Raw genomic sequence first — 25,295 nt, 5'->3', positions numbered from 1 at the left:
GTGGCAGTGATACCTTGTATTGATTTGGTGCACCTTTACCGTGAGCTGTTTTCACAGCTGCAGTAAGGGCTCCTAAGGGTGCTCATTTTACCAAAATGTCCCGTCTTTTTTCACCATTTTAGTGTTTCTTGTCCTTTCTTGTTCCTTTGTGTGATTTTTATCTACGGCGGGAGTCCACTGTACTCCCCGCCCAATCTCCAGTCTGTCTGTGAAGGCAGGAAGCAAGGGAGGAGTCCAAAACTTTGCAGCCCTTTTGTCTTCCTCCTTGCCTGAATGGGGACAGATCCCAGTGGGGGGATGGCTGTCCTGATTGGACAACCAGACCGCCCCTTGTTGTAAAATGCAGGGAGAGAATGCAGAGTGCTGTGCTGTTGTTCCTGTTAAATACTGAGAACCTGGAAGCTGAAGACAAGTCGACCACTGGAACTGAAACCAAAGAATAGGATGAAGGAAAAGCGGCTGAGACGATTTCCAGTAACCGGAAAGCCTGCTGTGTAACCGTCGGGGAAAACCACGACCCTGACCCAGAGCCTGGTGAGACCCACTAGACTCGAGGACCTGCATTTGGAGCCAGCCCACGCGTTGCTGCGACCTTGCAGGGCTGCAATACCCTGGGACCTCGAGCCATTGTACAGTGCACGGTCTTCCGAATTCCTAATCTCGCTGAAACTTTGTGGTAATCCTGGTGCATCTCCAGAGACACAGACTCTGAAAAGTCCCCTCACCACAATGCTGGACCTTTGTAACGACGAGAATCCGACCACAATATTCTGTCTACCGTGCTCCTTTTTAAAAGGCTCCAAATCAACAGAGCCGCATCCGGCTGCGAGGAAAACCTTGGATAGAGCCAGTCCCTGCCAAGGTCCTGTTTTTAGTCACCACGACAAGGAATCGACTGACTGGGTTTTTGGCTGCAGATCCTGATGTCCACCTGCTGCAAAATATTCTTCAATGCTCAGGTACTGTGTTTGCTTGGGTTTGTACTTACCTTAAGTCTCTTCGGATTCCTGTGTAGTTGTCGGGTATTTTCTGTGATGGGGTGGCCTCTCATTCAGTGCACCCTGTCCCACTGCTAGAATCCTGCGAGGGTGTCTTCTGTGAAGCCCCTGGACCCTCTTCTAACTCAAACTAAAATACTCACTGTTTGCCCAGTCTTCCTGAGGAAGTCTGACTTTTGCTTCTTAAGAACCTATCTTGACACTGTCTGTTGGTCACTAGTCCCCTTCTGCTACTGAGAACACACTTGCTCCAAGAATAAGGAAAAAGATTTTGAAGGGATTGGGCCTTTTGCCTAGAAAAGAGAACACATGTTTAAAAGTTACTTACTTGTTAAATAATTGGTTGGGAACTGTAACTCTAAGAGTGAACAGTTACAAACTTTATTACTTACCTTGGATGTGTGATGCACTATTCTCAAACGTATGTTTAACATCTTTCTTTCCTTAGAAACCGTTTTGCCATTTTAACAAAGTAGATGTGAGGGTATATTACTCACCTGTGATTAGGTTGTGCCTCTTCCCAAAAGTAATGTGTTGATTTCACCAGATTATTCCTGTTGGGATAATTGTATGAGTGCTCCCCAACTGGGTCTAGCTTCCCCTGACTTGCTGTTAGCCTGTCCAGAATAAGTCTGCCTAAAATAACTGAGTCATTCAGTAAAGTGTAACTTTGGGTTTCGCTGCCCCTGTGCTGTTAAAAACGGACACAGTCTCTGGTTCTAAGTGTCCCTCATAGGTAGTACATACGTTTAAGTATTGCTGGGAAATTTTTACCTAACTTGAGTTAGCTGTGTGCCATTCAAAAATAAGTTACCAGAGTTACTGCTTACCTCAATCTGTGTTTCACTGATATCGAAAGCACCTGTAATTGAATATTACAGCCATAGATCTTACTCACCTAGTATAACTGTGCAAAAGTAGGGTTCTACTGTACCTAGAATAAGTGTTCCACTATTCACAAAACATATACTGTCCAGTTGCCTGATTATGTGATTTGTTACTGAGCAGCGCTGTACAACTGGTGGGCTCTACTACCCTTGAATTACTTAATGTAATTTGAGTAACCATTGGTTTTTACCCCCCAAGAATAGGTGTGACCTATACTGAATGTGTATGAAAAGGTTTGACTTCCCAAGAACTACTGTTGGGTGTTCCAAATAAGGTTTATGCTTTGGTCTGTGAACCTTCAAGCATAGTGTTGTGTTTTTATAAGTTTGATCATACTTATTTACCCATAGGTTTATCTGGGCCTACTTGTATTTAAATAAATCCATTACATACAAAGTGTTTCTTTGGACCATTTGTGTTCAATTTCATTTGTACTGATTCTACAGCCCTGAGCCTGGCTGCTCTGTCTACGCTACCATGAACTCAGGTGGTACAGCCTTAGATTAACAGTGGAGTCTTGTACTGCCTCAGCTGAATGGTTTTACTAAGCCCTTAGTTGGACAGAAAAACTGTCCTAACAAGGAGTTTCCCAAGGAAGGGAGTAGTGGAGATGGGGTGGTAGTTAGCTGGACACGAGGGGTCTGCGTAAGGCTTTTTCAGGAGGGGGCGCACAAGATGGCGCTTGAGGGAAGAGGGGAAAGACCCAGTAGCAAGAGAGCAAGTGCAGGGGCAAGGGAACCGATGTTGTCCTTAATAGGGGGGGTGGGGGGGGAGACTTGCTTGGAAGAGACCTTCATAGAGCAGCCAACCCCAGTGACCTCGTCCGATGTGATAGGAGGGAAAGGCTGAGGGAGGTAGGGAGGAGGTGGGTGAGAGGGAAGCGGAGGAAGAGCGAGTGCTCAAGATGTCTTGAGTTTTTTTCAGTGAAGTGGTGGCCAGTGCAGTGCAGAAGGCATGAGAGGGAAGAGGCGAGGTGGAAACTGCAGAAGGATTGTTACAATGTTTGTTGTAAGGATACTCTTGCACAGTGGTTACTTCACAGGTAGTTTATTCATTTCAGGTTAACAGGCTTCAGGTTCCATCAACAGGTTACGTTTTAGGAGCTAGGAAGATCTTATGGGGAACCCACTGGCTCCCACCACCCAGGCTACATCTTCAGTGAACTGCCTGGATCAGAACTCCAACTACACCATATTCCACTCAGACATACAAGGTTCCATGCTGACATTCCACACTGATCTCACCACTCAACAGACAATAATACAGGGACCAGGGTCCGACATAACACACTTCCTTCCATTTACCATTTGAAATATAAGAAAATAATCACCTCAAAATCCATAACTCACATTTGTGGAAGGCGAGCGTTCCCAACCAAACCACCACAACTCACAAACTGGCATGTGAAAAGCGTCTTTCCCACACCCAGTCGTACTAGTGACAACAATTGTCAAAATCCAACACAGATACTCATATACACCGAGTCTCACTAGGACATCAGTGTGGCACTGGAATCTTAACCAAATCTGTAGATTTTAACACTATAACCGGGTGAAACATGTTTGCTAATTTGTGCAAAGTCTCCTTGAAGTGCAAAACCCTGTCACTTCATACTCTCCACTTGCACCACAATTCCACTTCAAGCCACTCAACACACTGTGCAACAACAACCTCCTGCATACTTGCATATTTTCCCATATTCAAAACCCCACACTGCATTTTTCTCTATGCGCTTTACTTTAAATGCAGATACACAATATACATTCAGTGTCAAAACATCATATGAGGGTCTCCTGCACTTCCCCAGAATTAACTCTGCCCTCACATTTAGCACTCCTGCAATTCCTCAAGATGTTAACTGTGACTTCACGTTTAGCACTCTGCTGACACAGTAACATACAATGGAATTGTAACAGACCATCTAAAATAATGTCCAACGCTGCCTCCCTGCAGCCGTTAAAAAGAAGATTCCTGAAATTCCTCATAGAAGGTTAAAACTAAAGGGGCACTTATCCATCTACGTGTGGAACTCTTGCAAATGTGATCTACCCCCTGACTCCTCCGCACCAATTACCATAAACTACTGTGCTAGCACTACGTACACGTGTGATACAACTGGCACATACACTTAATATCAATCAGGGGGTTGTTAGTCTAACTAGCAGACCCCATCTACACCCCATAAAACAAGGTTTCATAAAGCCCCTCTCGCTCAGTGCAAGCAATTGCATGCAAGTCTCTTAAATGTTTAAATTCATCCATATACTTCAGATTAAACACATTTCATCAAACGTCTCAACTTATATTTAAATTTCACAATATAGTCTCCTCATACGACAACTGTGGAACCCCTCAGCACTGATCAAAAAGCTGACATTGCGGTCCGCACCATCAAAACCAAATGATGGAACCAAATGCTCAAAGAATTTGATGTGCGCCATTCCGATGACGCACCGTCTAAGCGATGCTTCCAAACCTCAGTCCCACTCTTGCCTTGTATCCGCAGCAAGCATAATGTGAGAACGATGGATCAGCGTTGTTTCTTCACAACTTTTCAGATCTGGCCGCTAGTTCAGATTAACATTGCATAAGCAAACATAAGCCTTTTTACTTGCGGTCAGTTCAGTGTTCTCCATTTATCAGTCTCCTATTTGTGCGTTTCCGTCCACACACGATTCTCTGTCGTTTCTTGTATCTTCGTGAATCCCCACTTGCAAATACTTTCAAAAGGCTCGAGGTCATTGTTGTACCTTCGACCAATGAGAACATTGTTATGCGGTCATCGCGCCACCTCCACGCACCAGGGTCCATTTCTCTGAAGACATCGTACTGTGCTCCCTCACGTCATGTGGCACACCAAGGAACGCTGATATGCTCACTCACGACGTCATCTGGCTCACCAAGAATGCGGGTGATGGCAGGATTCTAAGTCCACCAACCCCTACACCGCCACGCTGATGTCAACATTGTGACAAAGGACGCAGAGAGGAAGAAACCTCCAGGCTCCAATCGCTGCAACGGTTGATGCAGCAACCTGGGCCAGATCCAGACCAGTGTGACACAATGCAACAGGGACCTGCAGCCTCACGAAGGCACAGATCCTCGGGACCTAGTTCCAAGGTAAGAGCCCCAAACAATTGTAGGGCTTCCCTGCCAATGCAGCCCGATGCTTGGGAAGCCCTGCGCCTTCACTCTGTTCGTTGCTGCCTCTTGCATGTCGCATGACAGCCATGTCTCACTTCTCAACGACATTGCAGCTGCACTAGGCTTTGCTCCCTTCCTCACCCTTAACATCTCTTCTCGCCCTGAGTGGAGGGATGTCTCTACCCAGTTCCTCAGCTTCCCATTTCGCCCTGGCTGGTGGGGTTTGGTTTGCTCATTGGGGCAGTGGGCCTCCATCTTGATATATATTTTATTTGTATCGCGCTCGTACACAGGTGTTTCAGAGTATAACTAGGCAATCGAGGGGAAACAAGGGAGAACACAAAAACGACGATCTTATTAGGCACAGTGACATTGAGAACGCGCAAGTGCATGGGACGGGGAAAAGGGAAAAAGTGCATGGAAGGGGGAGAGTGGAAAGTGCAGAGTAGATAAATAATAAAAAAATTTAGAAGAGAGGCAATAAAAAGCGATAGTGCAACCAGCATATGGCAAGTGCTGTGTTTATGGCGACAGACTGATAAGTGCAGAGAAGAAGAAAATCAGAGCCAAACAGCTCCATTACTGCACCCTCCCCTCACCCCCCAACAGCAGTTGCTACATTCCTTGCACAGGTACCTGATTACTCTTGATATTCTAATCCAAGGGTCTGCATCTGAGACCAGTCCTTGTTGCTAGTGGTACAATGTTTGTTGTAAGGATACTCACCTGAAATGAATAAACTACTTCACAGGTAGTTTATTCATTTCAGGTTAACAGGCTTCAGGTTACATCAACAGGTTACATCTGAGGAGCTAGGAAGATGTTATGGAGAGACCACTGGCTCCCACCACCCAGGCTATATCTTCAGTCAACTGCTTGGATCAGAACTCCAACCACACCATATTCCACTCAGACATACAAGGTTCCACGCTGACATTACACATTGTCATCACCACTCACCAGACCATAGATACAGGGATCAGAGTCAGACATAACAGATTGGCTAGTTCCTTTCAGATTTTAAAGAATTCAGCCTTGTTGTTGGATGCGTCACAGACACAGGCCTGGATGTGGGCCCTCTTCTTAGAACAAATGGTGAGATATTGCCTTTGAAGAAGGCGAAAGGCCAGTTTGTCAGAGGATGATCCTGTGGTCTGCCACTTCCGTTCTGCAGCTCTGCATTTGCGCTTCATGTCTGCTAGATCGGAATCGTACCCAGTGTTACTCTTGGTGGCATGTTTCAGGTGGCTCCTCATGACTGGGGCAAGAATGTCAAGAGTGTTATAGATTAAGAGATGGAGGTTGCTGAGAGCAGAGTCGGCGGTAGAGTCTGCAGTGGGAGGAGGGGGTGGGATGAAGGTGGAACCAAAGGCAGCAACTGATACTCGTTTCATAGGGCGGATGTCTGTGAACGAAGTTGGCTGAGCTGGGGGAGGTATGGCCAGAGGGTTGAGAGGGCCCAAGTGGGAGGAGAGGAGGAAGTGGTCTGACCTGGAGAGCGGGGTGGCGAGTGGAGCAGAGAGCAAAAGATACTGTGTGGATCAAGACATCAAGAGTGTATCCAGCTGAGTGGGTAGGACCAGAGGGGAGAATGGAAAGGGAGAGCAAGCTGCAGAGGTCACGGAAGAGAGTGGGCGCCGTGCTTGAGGAGTCAAGGTGGATGTTGTAGTCACCCAGTAGGAGTGTAGAGGAAAATGTCAGGAGAGAGGAGGCGAAATCGGCCAATTCAGAGAGGAACAGGGTGATAGAGCCAGGTGGCCTACAGGTAGTGGCGATGGCAGGGAGGAGGTATGGAAGATGACCAGCTTGCAGACCAGGCTCTCGAAGGAGGACTATGGCTGGGTGGGGTATGAGGGAAGAAGGGACCGCCAGAACGGTTAGGGCGAGGCTTAGAGATTATCTTGTAGCCATTAGGGAGAAGTAGAGTCAAAAGCAGTGACTGAGCCGGCATTGAACCACATCTCGGTTAGAGCGAGCAAGGATATCACGGTCAAGGTCTTCAAGGAGGAGGCAGATATCAGCAGAGTGTTTGATAGCAGAGCGAGCATTAAGCGTGACTAGGTGAAGCAGGTCTCTGCCTTTTGAAGGTTTTCTGAGAAGGGGTACAGGGGCGTGGTACACCAGTCAGAGGAGGGGGAAGAGGGACAGGGAGAGAGGAGAGGAGTAGCAGGTGCAGGAAGGAAGTTGATGAGGGACGGCAGGTGCCGAGCAAAGAGAAGGAGGTTTGGTTGAGGACTCTCAATAGATATTAATGTTATGCCTGGATGATAACCCCGCCGAGAGTATTCCCATCTAGTGCCGCCATTAATGGGTGAGGATAGGAAAGGAGAGATAATAGAGCTAAGATGAGGGGTCCAGAGATCAGGAACAGTGACAGAAAAGAGGACATCAATGACAATCTGTCTGGAAGTTGCACTGACGTAGGTATCTGCAATGGGTAGACCAGGGTTGGTTGTTGAGAGTTCTTTTTTAAAACTTTCTTTCGAGACTTCGTGAGAGAAGGGGGATAGGTGCTAGTGAAGCAGTTAGAATGGATAGGTGAGATAGTGAGCGCCATAGGGGTGGCGGAGAGATGAGGATGGAGGATAGTAGGAGAGACTGCACAGTATGAGTAGAAACTCAAACAGATGACCTAGAAGCCGAAAGGAGAGCAAACGGATGCAGTAGAAACACTTGGGTACACAATTGGAGGTGTACAGTTGTAGAACATACCTAGATCCGAAATTGCCCAAACAGCACACAAATGCAATGAAAAAATAGGGGGTGGGGGTGTAGTTATTAAACACACCTAGACTTGAAATTGTCTGAACAGTACACTGGTTTGTCTTAAGAGGAGTGCCTCTAATAGTACTCAACTACTCATTATATACTTTAGGAAATCTTTAACTAACCATGCTACATAGACTATCTTTATCTCCATTGGAACATGTGGTGACAAGTTGCAACATTTCTGTATAAAACATTGATTAGTCGAAGATGTCCTTCAAACACGCTTGTGCCTATGAATTGGTAAATATGACGTATCTGTTCTATTGAACCTAACAAGCCGATGACTAATTCTCAATGAGATCCCCAACAATGTCATCACTGAATAAGCCTATTAAATCACTATTAAGCAACCGCATGCCTGAAATGCAGAATATCAATCTCATTAGATCATAACTCCACGCAACGCAAACACTCTCCTCCCATATCACTATGCTTAGTCTGTACTCTACACCATCACACAATTAGAGTGCAGCTACACCCCTCGATCAATTCGGCCTAGCTGCTAACATACGAACGTTACCCCATGAATACCTCATCATTCTAATAAAAAGCAGCTATACCCCATGACAAACCGGACAAGCTGCACACATAAGTGTCCTACAGCCTAACACAGCCAGAACCCAGTCTTGGTGTCCATCCGCCAGACTGCACAAATTCTACCGATATCAATACCACCACACCTAATGCTAGGATGCAGCTACCATCAGGCAATTACATCAGCTGCACACACAACTGGTGCACCCAAGCACCCTACGACACCCTACACTCTCAACTGACCTAGACTACGGTCACCGAGGGGGTTCAACCTACCAGCGCTTTGAGGTCATACCAATGATAGAGTGCTATATAAATGGCAAATAACGTAACATATGGTCACAAAATACTAATAGCACATGACTATTCCATTCTTGATTGGTGGTAAATAAATCCGTAATATACCTGGTCATCCAATTAAAACAATCACCCAGATGGATATTTAAAAATCCTATCCTGTGCATGTTCTCAAGTTGACAATATAGGGGGGCTTATGTACCTACACCTGGGTGTTGTGCCGTTGTATACATAAATGGTTATTGAAAACTACCATTTATACAGTATCTGGTAATAATGTCCCTATATGGTCGTTGTACATAATGTCGCTGGGAAAAGTTTGTGGCGCCATTATTTAGATGACCATATATATATATATATAGGGACAGGGGGAGCGGGGGATGCAGGGTTGTCCCCCGCATATTCCATGTAATAATGTCTCTGCAAAAAAACGGCAATTATTGGGCAAATTTCTTGCATGGCGACATTTTTGCAGGGACATTATCACATGGGGCCATTTATTCATAACTAGTAATGCAGAGTCTGGTATGGAAGCCTAATTATATTTAAAAAAAATTGGAAACAACTTTGTATCACTTCTCACAGATTGTCCGTTCCATAATGCTGTTTACAGTATGGAGAACATCTCATGTTTTACAAGGAATACATGTCTTGAGTTTACATTGTTGATGTTGGGGAGAATTCTAATTTCTGTGCGAATTCCCTTTTACTTTAGAGACCCCCAGCCCCTTTGATGGACTTTAGGACTTTATTTTTATCCTGGAGTGAGTGAGACCTTTTCCTCACTCTCTCGTGTATTTTTGATCTGATTTGGACTCTTTCTCTTTTGGTTTTGGAGTCTGACACCCTCGATAGGCATCGCCTTTTGTATTGTGACACACAGCACCTTCAGTGCAGTGTCACAAAGAAGTCCTTTGGATTTCTTATAAGGTTTAAATACCTTCTCTTAGGTAATCTTCTGTTCCCAATAGAAGTAAAGTTAAATTGACTTTACTTACCTGTTTCTCCTATTAAGGTCATGTACACCACATTTTATGTGGAAATACTGGGGGGTTACTTAGTAGCCCCTTTTCCAACTTACTCATGTAACATTTTTTGTTACCCTCACTACATTTAATGGCTGGTGGCAGTGCTTTGATTTTCCCACCATTGTGCGTTTTTACCGCAGGCTGAATCCTCAGCTGCAGTATTGCACACATGGGTGCCCATTTTGTCATTTTGGGTTTTTGTTGGCGGGCTTCAGTGCTGAAACCCGCTTCCGGCTCCAGTGTGTCTGGCAGGGCAGGAAGCAAGGGAAGTGCCTGAAACTCCCTGTCCTTAGTTTCCTTGGTTACCTGAATGCACCAAGTCGTGATTGGCTGGCTGGCTGGCTGTCCTTGGAGAATAGCCACCCTGCTGTGCGAGTGACAGCAAGGCTGTGCATGAATGGGAGAAACATGCATAAAGACAAGGTCTCTTGAACAGAAGGCAGTCAACCACTGGAAGAAACCGCCAAAAGAACTTGGAAGAAAAGTTTGCTGTACCCTCCGAACTGCCCGGTGTAGCCCTGCTGCAGTGCTGAATCTCCAACTTCGTATCGATTGGAGAAGCCCAGAATGGATAACTTCTTCCCTTGGGTGGGTGAAACCAACTGACCCCAAGACTAACTTTGCTGCAACCCTTCTTCCCTCTCCCTACTGGCTGTACTTCCTTGCTGCTGCGGAACCGAGTGCCAGGGGTCAGGAACACCAGAAATTAGTGCATCGTCTTTAAGCCAGACCCGAGCTCCAGGAACATCCTGAGGACCCTCCCGAAGCAGGACGACCCAAGCCTGAGCCACCTTAAGAGTTCTGGACCCCAGAAGCAAGGGGAGCCCATAAGGTGTCCAAGAAATGCTGTGGTGCTATTTGCCGGTAGCTGAAACCACGAAGTGCAGTGATTTGGAAAGAGCCCATAGCTGCCGATGACCTAACTGCAGTGCAGGAGTCCTCCAGACGTCTTCCCTCTTGTCCCCATGACTGAGACCCAGGGACTGCAGCCTGAACAGAGGCCAGCTGGATCCTCTTCTTCCAACCTAAGGTACTGTCTTGACTAAAGGGGTACTTACCTCTTTGGAGCTTGCTTGTTCTCACTGGAGACTTGCAGTAGCTGCCTTTTGCAGAGTTGCTTGCATCTTTTGCTTGCAGCTTGTGACCCAACAGTGATTCTTTTTCTACAAACTCTCTAAATAACATTGTGCAAGATTTTTGTGCTAGCTGAAGAAGTGCCTCCGCTCCCTAGACATTGTTTTAATTGACTTTGGCTGTCCTGGCTCCCTGCAAACTCTTCTGACCCATTGACATTGGTTTTACCTGTCCCTCATAGGTGGTGCATATGTTTAACTTGTATTGCTGGGAAAGGTCTAACCTAGACTTCATTGGCAAGATTGCAAAATATTCACATGTTTTGAGAACCTGTTACTCTTTTTTTCCTTCCCTAACCTTTTCCTTTTCCACAACCTCAGTATTGCATTAAGTGTCAAAAGTGATGTTTTATTTTATTTGACACTTGTATAGCGCACAAAACCCAGTGTTTTCTAGGTGCTTTTAACTTAAGAATACGGTTACAATAAGTGCTTCAGGTTACAGAAAAGGAAGCGTGAGTGGTGAATTACATAGTGGAGAGTGCAAGAGGTGATCACATCCATTGGGCCCGACCCTAAGTTGCAGGGTGGCAATAACAGACAAAAGCAAAGTCCAGCAGTGGCCGAATACATGGTGCCTACCCCATGTTGCAGGGCGGCAGCAGCACACAGATGCGAAAGGCAATCAGTGGGCATAGTGAGGGTACACACACCATCACAGATGACCGGGGGGTGAAGGGGGTAGGGGTACACACAGCAACACAGGCGACCGAGGGGGCGGTGGAGGGAGCGTACTTGAAGCGGACAGGGAGCAGCCATTGGCCTTTCAAGGGCAATAGCAACCAATGGGAGGAGGGAGTGGGGGCTGGCCACAAGTAGTACACAACAACCAAAGCAAAGCGGCCATGATGGAAAGGGCCGAGCTCAATAAGGCCAGGTGATTCAAGAGACACAAAGTTGCGAAAAAACCCCAGATAATGGGTTCAAACAAGAAACAGAATGCATGTTGCTTTGGTCTTCAGGCAGCGTCGGGCACAGAGCACAGTGAATGCTCAGATGTTAAAGTTGTCGCGCTGAGCGCGTGGTAAGCACAAAACAAATGGGCTTACCCCAGTGCGGCGCTGCAAAAGCAGGCGATCAAAGGCAGGATGCAGTTGCTGAAGAAAGTGAGTTATCAATGTCCACAGTATCCTAGTACTAGAAGTCACCTCACGGTGTAGGAAGTGTGTGTGGGACATCCTAAAAGAGTATCTACTTGCTTGACTTAAATCTGAGGAAGTGTTGTGAAGTGTGTTTTTATTGTTGCTCATTGCCCTTTCTAAAGAAGGCTTATTTAAAAGCAACCATTAAATAATTTTACTGGAAAACCTTGAGTATAAATGTTATTTGAATACTTGTAATTGTGAGTCTCAGTGTTAGATCTCTACAGCTCACATTTACCCCTCCTGAGATAAGGCTGGATGCTCAGTCACTCTACCAACTTGTCTAGTACAGCGCTATACCAATAGGTGGGCTACCTAACCAAGAGGACAAGGCTGGTATAGTCTCCCACAGGGTTACTACATACAATCTTGCTTAACAGTTGGCATTTAAAATGACTCCTAATATTTAATTTTACTTATTAGTATGATATTGTATTCCTACCTAACAGGGCATATTTCTTTTAAACTAGCAATTTGTAAGATAACCCAGTGTTTCAAGTAGCAATATTCACATTCCTCTATTGGTCAAGTTATTCCAAACACCTGCTATTCTCACATTGTATTCCATTCAATTGCCTCATTGACCCCCCTGATGTGGCTTTTGGTGAGAAAGTTTAGTGTTTGTTCTCATTTTAGAAGAATGGTTTCCGCCATAACAGTGTTGTGCACCATTCATTGCAGCATAGCGCACCATTTATTTTCAACATGGTCCATTTTATATCATCTTCCTTGTAGTCGTCAAGATATTGTTCCGTATTCAACAAAGATGCGTGTCTTTATCTTTGTTTTGACAATTTACAATATATTGCAGGGTCACAATAGGGCATAGATAAATATTGTGGAATTGCAGCTAGAAAATTGAGTTGGCTCCCAGGAGCGTGTCAGTCCTGTGTCTATTTCAGTTGTTCTGTCAGAATTTTCACACTGTGCAACACAGACTTGTAATGGAGAACACGGAATACAAAAGTCAGTGTTTAGTTATAGCCCTATAGAAATGTTCTTTTGATGTTGATTTCTATATTTATGGTTATGGACATTTTCTTTCAGCTTCAAATGGTGTGGTGTTGGCTACAGAGAAGAAACAGAAATCAATTCTCTATGATGAACAGAGTGTGCACAAAGTGGAACCAATTACCAAACACATGGGCATGGTGTACAGCGGCATGGGCCCGGACTACAGGTATATAAAGTCATTTATTTCACACTGGACTTGTCCTGTTCTGGTTTTCAAGGTCAGATTTGATAAGCGTATGCTTGTCAGAATAATACCTGAAACACGTTTGATACCTTATTTTGTCCTACTAAGGGCAGAATTCCTTTTTGCTGGTTCTCTCGTCTCATTTTACGGGATCTCTTCGATTTTAAATGTTTTCTTTTTTTTTTTTTTGGTTGCTTTTTCTTATTGGTTTCTTGGCTGTTTGACTTGATTTTTATGGCCACTGCAATCTTTCATGTGCTGTGGTATAGAAACCTATGGCTCCTACGCCGGGGATCGTTTCATTTTTGACCTATTAGAGTGGGGATATTAATCTTGAGTAAACTGTTGTGATTTTGTTATGGCTTCACCGGGATTGTAGTTGGTTTTACTGCATTAGTAGCACAATGTACCAGGATAGTAGTAGCTATTGGTGTACTAATGTAGACTCCATGTTATTTTGTTTCTGCCCTTTTTCTTTCTCTGGAATCCACAAGGCAGGCCTAAAATGGCAGTTGTGCTCTCACAGACTCACTCTGAGCCCAGCCCTGCGCCCTCAGGAGTGGTGTGGGCTAATCTAGATTGATCCATACTCCCAGACAGTCCTGTCCTGGGTGTTTGGTGACCTAATTGGTTGCCAGACAAAATCTTTGTGCCCCTTTTGTGCGTTTGGAAGACTGACTTGGGCCAGCTTGTGAGTGAATCAGCTATTTCCCCCCTTCCTGAGCTGTGTTTTGGGAGACTACCAATGTGAATACATGCTTCAGGGCCCTGCGCTGATGGTTTATTGCAGGTATCCTTTGACCGTGTTTCTTCATTGGGGCTAAATCCTACCTTTCTCCCTGCTTCTCTGAAACTTCTGGGCCTCATGCCTGAGACTCTTCATGGGGGTCTACCTTTTTTTAAACCTCTGAGGTGGAAAACAGACATGCCTTACTTTATGCAATACGTGAGGTTTTGCCTATTGAATCAGAATGGTCACTTTTTATTGGGAACGTTTTGTCAAAAGTGACTCTTTAAGGTACTCGACTGAACAGTGATATTTTCCCTTTTTCCCCTCTTTGGTCTCCTCCATTTACTACAAAGAACTAGAATTGTAGCTGGTATTCCTTCTTTTACCAGAGACATTTAAATCCATGCATCCCACTCCTGCCACTGAAATGGACACGGATGCTGTCTGCCTATGCTTACCTTGTCTCTGAAATGTTGATAGGAGTGTACTGAGACAAATGACCCTGATAAACAAGCCTATTGTGAATCTTGCCCCTCTCCTGCTGTTTTGCTACTGGAATACTTATCTATTTTATGTATAACCCTTTATTAACAAGTATATGTGTGGTGTACTGTTAGGAAGATTTATCAATTGTATGCTTCATCCCCGCTCCTAGTGAGACCCCCCCAGCACTTTTTGCTGGACATTGCAACCTTTTTCTTTCTATCCTGAATGAGTGGAGCCTTTTTCCACTCATTCTTTCTTATGTGCTCTGTCTTTTGCAACTCTGTTCTGTGTTTTACTTTTTACTATGGAGTCTACTTTCCTCCATATCTCTTTCAAGGCATCAGTGTTTAACCTTTGCAGCACACAAATCCTTATGGCCAGTGTTGCTGGTGTTGCTGGGAACCATTTGGGTTCTTCGTTGAGATACTTTATTTATCCTTACTACTGCTCTTAAGGATAGAGGGATACTTTGTATCCCTCCTAAAACTTTATACGCTGAACGATTGGCACACACCACCTTTGCCACAGGGATACCCAATACCCCCCTTCTCTCTGTTCCTGTGACGTTTTTAGTCACATAGACAACCCTCTAGTTATGGCAGGTGGCAGTGGACGTGTTATACCAACTATTGGGCTTTTTCTTACCGCAGACTTTCTCTCTGTCTTTCACTCCCCTGCCGGAGTGCCTGAATGGAAGCAGCTACCCCTGTGGGTCCGGCTGTCTTGTTTGGCCACTGGAACTTGAAGTAACTGAAGAGGAAGGTGACCAGAGACGCCTGCAGACCCTTTGCAACACTGTGAAGCAACCACTGCTGTCCTCACCCTGTTTTCTATGCAACAGAGGAGATTCGAAGAGCATGACACTTTCCCTTTGGCTGGTGGGGACCAACCAGCCCTAGGACGAACTACAATCTGAGCCATCTCCCGAGATGCTATGCCTTTACAGAGCTTCAGACCCAATTGTAGTGCATCGTCTGCCAAGGACGAATCCATCCAAGTCTTTCCTGAGCCCCAGGTGAATCTCCAGAGTCACAATTCAACTCATATAAGTTCCCTCACCAGAGTTCAGGACTCAAGGAATTAAAGAAGATTGACCCCACGAATCGTGTTCTTTTTGTTGGTGCTGCAGAAAAAGCGCCAAAACCCCAGACTGACCAGAGAAGCTGAAGAAATCTATGCCAGAGATCCTCTCACCCGAAACTGCTGCAGAGACGTTCATTGGTCCTGCCTTTCATCACCAGACCAAGAAGATGAAAGGCAGGACACGAGGTATATCGCTGATGCACAGAGGAGAATCCAGCCACAAACATTTCTTCTAACCTAAGGTACTGTGGGGTGAAAAGTGTTGGGGAGAATTCTCATTTCTGTGCTAATTCCCTTTAACCCATAGAGACCCCCAGCTCTTTTGCTGCACTTTAGGCCTTTTTCATTTTAACCCTGGAGTGAGTGAACCCTTTTTCCTCCAGCACTGGATCTTTCATGTTTAATGTTAAAAGTTAAAGGTATTTTTACCGCGCACCGTCACCAATGGAATTGGCACCCAGGCTCTCTGGAGGATCTGTAAATGATAAGTGGGGGATTGGTTAGTAGGGTGAAGAGGGAGTAGGATAGTGAGAGGAGTGGTGTTCTGTTAGCAGCTTCAACTCGGTGTACACCGGGTGTTGAGCTTTGGTGCGGGTATTGGATCGGTGTCAGTCCGCGTGTGCTTTTGCTCCGGCTTATGTGGTGTTGCAGTGTTGTGAAGTGCGTGCAGCTTGTTGTGCGAGAGATGGTTGTGTGAGTTTTTTGAGTGAGATAAGTATGCAGAGTTTGAGCTAATATTGGTTAGTGGGTTACATGACCTTTAGCATGCTGACATTCACAGTTTTGTCTAAGTGTGGCACTTGTTGGCCTTCACATGTGGGCATGCCTACATTCAGTCTTTTCTAGGTGCGGCGCAGGCTAGTGTTTAGAAATCTGTCTAGGTGTGGGCATGCTAACATTCATAACTTAATCTGGATGCGGCGCAGGTTGGTGTTCACAATTCTAAGTGTGGCACCTGCTAACATTCGTTTCATCTAGGCGCGGGCATGTTATCCTTCAATCAATCCTATCTAGATGCGACCCAGGCCAATTGTCCACAATTCTAAGTGTGGCCTGTGCTAGTCTTCACGTTTAGCGTAGGTGCGGGCATGCTAATATTTAGAGTCCTATCTAGATGCGACGATTTCATGGATTTGCATGCTGTGAATATTCCCCGTCAGGCTAGGAAACCCCGGTAACTTTGACTTGGTGATTTTCCTATGAAAAAACTTTTACACCTTGAGGGTTCCATCAACGTCGTTGTGGGTGCTTTTGACTGCACCAATGGGACGTCGAGTGTATAGCTCCTCCCCTGCAGCTTGCCCTCAGATTTCAACCGTCTTCCAAGCTGTTGGGATTCCTCGCGTTTCTCTCCTGAGAGAAAATTGTTTCTACAAGAATCTTTTTTTTCTTCGAATTTCGACGACTTCTGACGTCGAAATACATCAATTTCCAGTTCCACCATGGAAAGTTCAGGACCGAAGGAGTCCCTATTTAGGCCATGTGAGACCTGCGGCCTAAAGAATGTTTACGAGGAGGATATGCACACGGAGTGCCTCTACTGTCTATACCACAACCATTTGGCCGATGGATGCGACATCTCCCTAGCGTTCTCTCAGAAGAAGCCTAAGAACAGAAACCAACGGCTTATCTGCTGGCTCAATGAAGGGGCCTATCCGGTGTCAGAGGTTGGCTCGTCACAGAGTGGGAGAGCAACCACTCCCTCTTGACAGGAGGTCCCCGCCAAGGCAGAGGTCCAAGTCCGAGGAACCGGACAGGTGAGGCAAAATTGTCATCGACCCACGATAAAGCCAAACACTCTTTGCCGATAAAGAGACCACTGTCCAGTGGTGAACACTGCCACGCCGGGTCTAGGCACTCTTCATAGAGTACTTCAGCAAAGTCTCTGTCACAAAAACCAAGAGAAGGGCTTGCACCCATTCTCAAAATCCACGGACTCATCCCGAAAATCTCCTTTTGTTTACTGACTAGCATAAAACAAAACAACCTACAACATCCTCCTCAGCCTCGTCAGTGAAAAAATCAACCTTGATGAGCAGCAAAAAACACCACTCCTCGTCGGAATCGCAGAGGTCTTCCTCCAGCCACGAGTCCTCGTCGAGACACCAGTCAACGACCAAATCGTCATCAAAGCCGCCGTCAACACCATTAACGACGGCATCGACCACCACGACAACACTTTCATCAAGGTCTACGGCTCGTCTCCAGTCGACTATCATTTCGGCGACTACTACCTCGTCGACGATCATCCCGTCTACGACCAAGAAACAAATCCCCGACGGAAAAGCTAACTCACCCGTCGACCACCAGGTTGGAGGTTCCAGAACGGGAAGGCAATGTATTGTCCCCTAAGGCTATATTAAAAACCCCATCTGGGATCTCGATACAACACGACCAGGCTTCCCTGGGGATGTCCCCCGTTGAATATCCAGTTGTCATGACAGAAGACCTTCTGCAGCATGAGATCATGTCGGATTTCGAGCCTCCTCCTTATGAATGCCAGGGTGTTATAATCGGGTCCTGAAGAAGGAACTTCTGATGCTCCAATTTAGGAACCAGCTACAGGGGGTAGACCTGCCTCTAAGGTCTCAGACACCTACTCTACCTTCAACATCGACATGAATAGGAGGTATGCAGCCGCAATACCCCCTTTTTAAATCCTTAATCCCTGCTTTCCATGCAGGTCCTTTCCACACTGCAATCTCTACTAGGTCAGCTTTATGCCAGACTTCCTCTTCCTCCAAGCTCCAATAATCCACTCATATGGAGATCCACAGATTACCCCTCAGCAAGGAGAGGCAACTTGTCCATCTCGACACCAGGGCACACGCCCTATGATCCAAACTCCTCCTAGGCCTCTACCTCCACGTACATTTACTCCACGAAGGAGGGAACAAGAAGGTTAATTGGTCAACACGGACCAGGACACTGATCCCAGGGATATTGTCACGATCCCTGCCCTAAGCCTGGATAGCCAGGCCAGGTGGGCTACTTCTACCCCCATCAGGCCCTCAAGGGCCTTGACATTTGCCCCCAGACTCTCTTGGAGTCAGTCGGCGCCAGGCTCATATGCCAGAGCAGTAATCAGGGCCCATAAGGGCATTGCGCAACAACATGGATGCTTCCACATGGCTCAGTTCCTAAACTGAACCATGCAGTCTAGCATTTTGGGTGTGGCAGGCTCAGTGATACCTGGGATGCCTGCAGGCTATATAAACCACACCCGAACTCCAGTACACGCTTCGCGTTAATTTGAAGCTCAGCAACGTGACGCTCACCGTGTTCAGCTTCAGCCACGGACGTCGGAGAATCGGCATCTGCAGAAAAAGAAAGGAGACCTCGTTAGAAAAGGTTGCAGCTTACCGCAATTTCATCATTAGCGGTCCTCTGCTCTTCCGATCGGTATCCTGGAACCAGCGCTCCTTCGGATCGACGGCCCTGCAGAAAGGGAGAGACAAAACATCAGACATTTTGCACAATTAACGAACTCTGTCAAAGGCTTACCTTGCCAGTCGCTCTTCATTCAGCAACACCTCTGGAATTCCACGCTCCGGCGGAGCACCGCGACCTGTGAAGATAAAAATAACAGGTTAGCAAAGACAAGGCACCTCAGCGCTGCGTAAAGCGCCTACTCGCCGCGTCAAGGCGCTCAAAAAACGCTACCACTTACCAGCTATTCCCGAATCAATCCTCGCCACGAATTGGACTTCCACGTACCTAAGGAAGAAAAAAAGACATTGTTAATCCCAGAAGGCATGCTAGGACAGTAAAACACCATAGCAATAAGACCTACCTGAAAGACTCAAGTCGGGCCGGCATCAGTGAAGTAACTCGACCGCCATTGCCTGCAGAGCACTACGCGCCCTAGCCGAGACAGCAGGACGGAGAACCCGCCAACATCAAGAAAAAGGTGAGGGGGACACCCAGAGAGGCTGCAGACATACCGGGTGGCGGGAGGCTGTTAATCCCAGTTGCCCAGTCCTGAACATTGTTTTCCCTGTATTTCTGGCAGGATTCTTCCACTGGTCACTACTGGGCGTCCCAAGGGAGGATACCTGGACCCCGATTGATGGGTGGCGCCCCCGTGGAACCAGGTGAGCGTAACAGATACCACTTCCACTGCCGCCTCCTCTCCAAGTAGACCCGACTAATGGGACACAGACCCAGACCAAGATACTCCGGGTAGCCCGGCTCAGCCTTCTCCCCCCAGATATCATCGGGACTTTACATTCTATGATGACGAAAGCATACCAAGAGTTTGGCCTAATTCCAGAGGAAGAGAAAAATGATTGTTTTCTCTTCGACCATATGGGCAAAAGAAGGAAAGCAGTCTTTTCGATACCCATTTTTGACCACATGTGGCAGGAGGGCCTCTGTACCATGAAGCATCCCTTTATGGAGCCAGCAGTAAAAGGGAGATTGGAGAAGATCTTTAAGGCTCCAGATTCGACCCAGAAATGCCTTATTTCACAGCCTGCTCCAGAGTCAGTGGTGTCGGCTTCAGCAAGTCCAAGGCTAGAACACCACATACATGCGCCACTCCTCCGGAAAATGACAATAGAAAAATGCATGCCTTTGGAAAGAAGGTTCTCACCATTGGAGTGACAACTGTAAAAGCAGACAATGCTCTGGGCATAGTCGCTCGGTATGTTAGAGTGTGTGACACCATTTGGCCCCGTTATTGGATCACCTACTGGAAAAAAAGGCAACGAAAGGAAGCTATGCTGTTGGTACGAGAGGGAGAAGAAGCTCCAAATAACAGCATCAATATCTCTATAGTTGTAGTCGAATCTGGATTTAAACAGATCTGCAATGGGGTAGTCCTTAGACACCAGGAAGGGATACACTGCAGAGACATTCGCCAGGAAGTTCAGCACAAGGTGATTGATATGCCGTGCAAAGGAGAAAATCTATTTGATGACAAAATCGATGAAGCCCTAAAAGCCATGAAGGCGCACTCGGACACTGCACGAACTCTCACTATCCTGCAAAACAGGAGGTCCTTTCAGCCCTTTCACTCCTTTTCAGGAGTCTGAGGCAAACGCAAGGTTCTCAGGCTCCAGAGACAGCAAGGGCTACATTAGACCCGAATACTATTCTCAGGGCTGCGCAATTACCAATCCGCACAGCGCAATAGAGAATACCAAGGGCAAAGAAGGCATGGCTCTTCAACAGTTATCAGACAGTGCTTACCTATCTTCACCTGCACTATCAAAGCTGCATTTAGGTTGCCAGCACTCCAAGCTAACTACACTAGCTTACTATGTATTTACCACTAGTCTACACAGAACCATCCTCTATTTGACTACCATTCACAACTCGAACTTATCCCAGCCACAGACCCAGCTATCTCACGGAAGTGTACCCCAGGAGCAAACCACCATGGCCACTAATGCTTGTAGCCTCCAACAGCGTAACCTAAGACTCTGCGCCAGACTCCCAAGAATTTGACACGTTAACTAAGGCCCAACCCGCTTCTATTCACAATAGGCACACCATGCATACTACGAACAGTCCACCACACATAGATAAAATTGGCCAACACCGACTACAAGTCAACAGTCGAATCTTTCGAGAATCCCCCCCCCCCCAAATGCCAACACAAAATCCAGCCATCCTCTACCCCAACTACCCTACCTGGAATAAAAGGCGCCCGAATAAACGCCCGTTCTATGGTAGCCCATGCCACTGAAATAGCAGACATCATCCAAAATTAGAACTTGGATCTCCTGGCCATCACAGAATCCTGGCTTCATCCCGCAGCAGGTCCAGCCATCATGCTAGCCATCTCAGATAATTACACTCTTATACGCATGGATCGCACCACGTCTAGAGGTGGTGGCCTTGCTATAATTGTCAAAAATCACCTAGCCCTAAGACTCCTCACCCCATAATGCCAACTCCTGTGAATCCCTCACAGCTAAACTTACCATTGGCAACAACCAAACTATTACCATCGACCTGATATACCGTCCACCAGGCCCCCTAGGTTCCTTTAAGGAAGACCTCGTGAACCTATTATCTGACAATCTAAAAAATTCTACCAAATGTCTCATGCTAGGCGACTTCAACCTTGGATTCAATGACCCATGTGACCCCAATGCCTCACAAATTAACAGCACCCTTGAAGGACTAGGATTTACCCAAAAGATTACAGATCCTACACATATCAAAGGAAGGACCCTTGATTGGATTGCCCAACATAACTGCCCAACCACCATCACCTCTATAACGCCTCTACTATGGTCTGACCACTACATGGTATTCTTCACCCTTGAAGCCACCACACCCATGAACAACAGCAACCTAGCTCCCACTGCACCTACTAGAAATTAAAAAAAAAATACCCATGAAAATCTTATCCCCCTTATTCTCCCCACCTTAAACTCTATCTCAGATCAGTCTGACCCTGCCTTCATGGTAGAAAAGTGCAATGAAGTGATGCTTGCCTCTCTGTACGCTATCGCACCACTGAAAATTAGGAAGAGCAAACCCCGCCAACACCTATATACCTGGTTCACACCCCTACTGAAAGACATCAGACAAAAGAAACGCCAAAGTGAAAAAACCTAGAGATTAGACCCCTCTGACATCAATAAAAATAACCTGAAGAAATTAGCTACCCTCTACAAAAAAGAAATCATCCTTGCGAAACGAACATCCTACAACACCCGTATCACTCAAGCCAAATCCAACACCAAAGATTTGTTCGCCATCCTAAAAGAAGTAGAATCCCCTATCCAAGTTCCCAACTCTTGCCTCAAGGCTAAAGACTGGTGCACAGCACAGGCATACAAAATGGCCTTGCCAATAAGATAACAATGCTTCAGGCAAAGATCCACAACAAAAAAGCTTCCATAACTATCCCAAATACTGTCAACATAGGCACCCCCTCCAAGGCTACCACGAATTCATTACCAACTCTGAAATCCACTCCTCCTCCACCCACACTTGACACCCCTCCCTTTTACTTTCGCAAAGTTTCCACTAAAGAAGTTGTCATCCTCACTCTCAAACCCTCCAATTGCCAGGTCGACCCATGTCCAGCCCAAATCATAAAAGACGCTGCCCGTGAACTCACCCTTCATCACTAAACTCATAAACGCCTCTTTCACATCAGGTACCATACCTAGCAACCTGAAACACTCCTGGGTCCTCCCCCTCCTCAAAAAGCAAACCTTGGACCCCTCCATCCCAACCAATTACCGCCCCATAACCACTGTGCCGTTCCTACTGAAAATCCTGGACAAAGTAGCTTACGTACCAATTCAGCACCACCTGGAACTAAACCACCTCCTAGGAGTTCGACAGTCCGGCTTCAGACCACAGCATGGTACTGAGACTGCACTCCTAGACCTTAAGGCACAAATAGACACACTAAGAGATAAAGGTACGACCTCACTCTTACTACTCCTCGACCTCGCTGCCGCATTCGATCTGGTAGACCATGCAATCATCTGGTCACGGCAGCCTTCTTCTCCCTTGAAGCAGTCTCATGGCTCCAGTCCTTCTTAGATAACAAGACAATGCAAGTTTTCTCTCCTCTAGCAGCTGCAGACCCTGCACCTATCTCGTGGCGTACCCCAAGGATCATGTGCATCTCCCACCCTGTACAATATTTTCACAAAGCCCCTTTTCGATGATCTAGATGGTCTAGGTATCACCTACACTAACTATGCAGATGATACACAGATCCTCATCCTGTTGACGGGAGATTATGACAAGGATTTGGCCTTTGTGAATAGAGTCTACCTCATCATCCAGGCATGGATGGCCTCCCACGGTCTATGCCTGAATGATGACAAAACTGAACTCCTCATTTTAGGCACTTCCTCCAACATAAAAAAATTAGGCCCCAACTATGACGCCTTCATAATTGACAATAACACCAGTACTGTGGCCAAAGTAGTTAAAACCCTCTGCTTCTACATAGATTCCACGCTTACCTTTGGTAAACAAGTGAATGCCATGGCCTCAGCCACTTCCTACACCTGCAAGTTAATTAGAGCAGCCAAGCCCTTCCTCTCACCCAATAATTGCGTCATTCTAGCAAGGGCACTAATCCTATCGAAACTAGATTACTGCAACACCCTCTACATAGGCAGTAACAAATACATCACCGCCAAAATACAGACACTTCAAAATAATGCCCTGAGAGCCGCCCTAAACTTCCTTAAAAACGCCCATATATCAGACCTCAGGAGATCTACTAACTGGCTCACCACAAATGACAAAATCCTCCTCAAAACAGCATCCCTCACACACAAATGTCTCAACCACGCAGCCCCGCAATACCTCATAGACATATTCACCAGACAAACAGCCTCTCACCCCCTTAGAAAAGCTAACTCCAACCTTTTGTTAGTACCCAGATTCAAACTCACAAAATCTGGCGGGAGTAGCTTTGCTGTATTGGAAGTCCCTTCCCCCTGCTCTAAGGGAAGATCTCCCCTACCGGCAATTCAGATCCAATCTGATTCAATGGCTAAAAGATCATGATGTCTAACCTCACCCCTCTGACATCGAGGATCTCATGTATATTCTGTATTTCTGTTCTGCCTTATTTATGCCATTCCTGCATTCTTGTAAACTTACTGTATATATATCTCTGATTCTTTGACAATACATATCTACAGCATTGTAACCGTAGCTGTACCCCCATGTTCAATTTGTAACCTGCAACCTAAGATGAACAATCCTCTTTTTGCCTTCGCGCCCAAATACCCCTGGGTCTGGTGCGCAATATAAATAAATAAACCTCCCAGAGAGGTCGGCAGAATAAGACAGAACAATGACTGCCACTAGGGCAGTCGGGTGAGGGGGAAATGTGGCATTCTACCTTGACGAGTGGCTATCTATAACAGACAGGTGGATGCTAGATGCAATCCAGTACGGCCACTTGTTGAACGCCCACAATTTCTGATCCCCACCCAATCCCCCCCTGATAAAGGTTTCTCACCCGCACCACCACGTTTTAAAACGCGAGATACGTCGCATGCTACGAAAAAGGGCCATACAAAAAGTGCCTCCCTCAGCAAGAGGAAAGGGTCGTGCACTCAAGGTACTTTGTGGCAAAAAAGCCAGATGGCAAGTGGCGGCCTATCTTGGAACTAAGGGTACTCAACGAAAACATAAAGACATTTCTAAATGGTAACGCTCCAAGAAGTAATAAGAGCCATCCAACTACAGGAGTTCCTCGCAGCCCTAGACCTAAAAGATGCATACTTCCATGTGCCAGTACACGCAAGGCACCGAAAATACCTCAGGTTCGTAGTCAGTGGCTTCACTATCAGTTTTGGGTGTTACCATTCGGCCTAAAATCAGCACCCAGAACATTCACGAAATGCCTACCACCAGTAGCTGCCTTCCAAGCAATGACACCATGTTTACCTGCACAGTTCCCTCAAAGAGCTTGGTGTTCCTGGGGGCCCAATTCCTTACAAGCCGCAATCTGGGCAAACCTTCAAAAAGAGTCAAAAGGTTGGTAGATCTAGCGGGCTCATTGGCACCGAACAAGCTAGTCACAGTCCGTTCATACATGGGAACCATGTCCTCTTGCATTACACTGATTCCCAACTGTCTGCTTCACATGCGGCCAGTACAAAAGTTTCTTGCGACCAGATGGTCCCAAATCTGGGGTTCCCGGTCAGACAAGGTGAGCATCTCCCATACCCTGTCAAACCCTCTGATATGGCGGACACACTCGCCCAACATCACGAAAGGAATTCCACTGATAGAGCCAAATTTCAAACACAACATTGTGACCGATGCCTACCAAACAGCATGGGGTGCCCATTTAGACGAACACCAGGTCAAAGGCCTTTGGTCCCCCCCAAGAAGCCTTACTTCACATCAATGTACTAGA

At 46.3% G+C, this 25,295-nt stretch overlaps 1 protein-coding gene across 1 annotated transcript in view; it reads left to right on the top strand.

Annotated features, from left to right (window-relative positions):
• PSMA2 (proteasome 20S subunit alpha 2) overlaps nucleotides 1-25,295 on the top strand; it is a 170,850-nt gene that overhangs the window by 80,926 nt on the left and 64,629 nt on the right. The window contains exon 3 of the mRNA XM_069613302.1: nucleotides 12,981-13,113. Coding sequence (XP_069469403.1) covers nucleotides 12,981-13,113 — 133 coding nt within the window. The remainder of the gene's footprint in view (nucleotides 1-12,980; nucleotides 13,114-25,295) is intronic.

The sequence above is a fragment of the Ambystoma mexicanum genome, chromosome 5p (assembly GCF_040938575.1).
Source record: "Ambystoma mexicanum isolate Mex_15411 chromosome 5p, UKY_AmexF1_1, whole genome shotgun sequence".
Taxonomy (NCBI): Eukaryota; Metazoa; Chordata; class Amphibia; order Caudata; family Ambystomatidae; genus Ambystoma; species Ambystoma mexicanum.
This window is presented reverse-complemented; position numbering and strand designations above follow the sequence as displayed.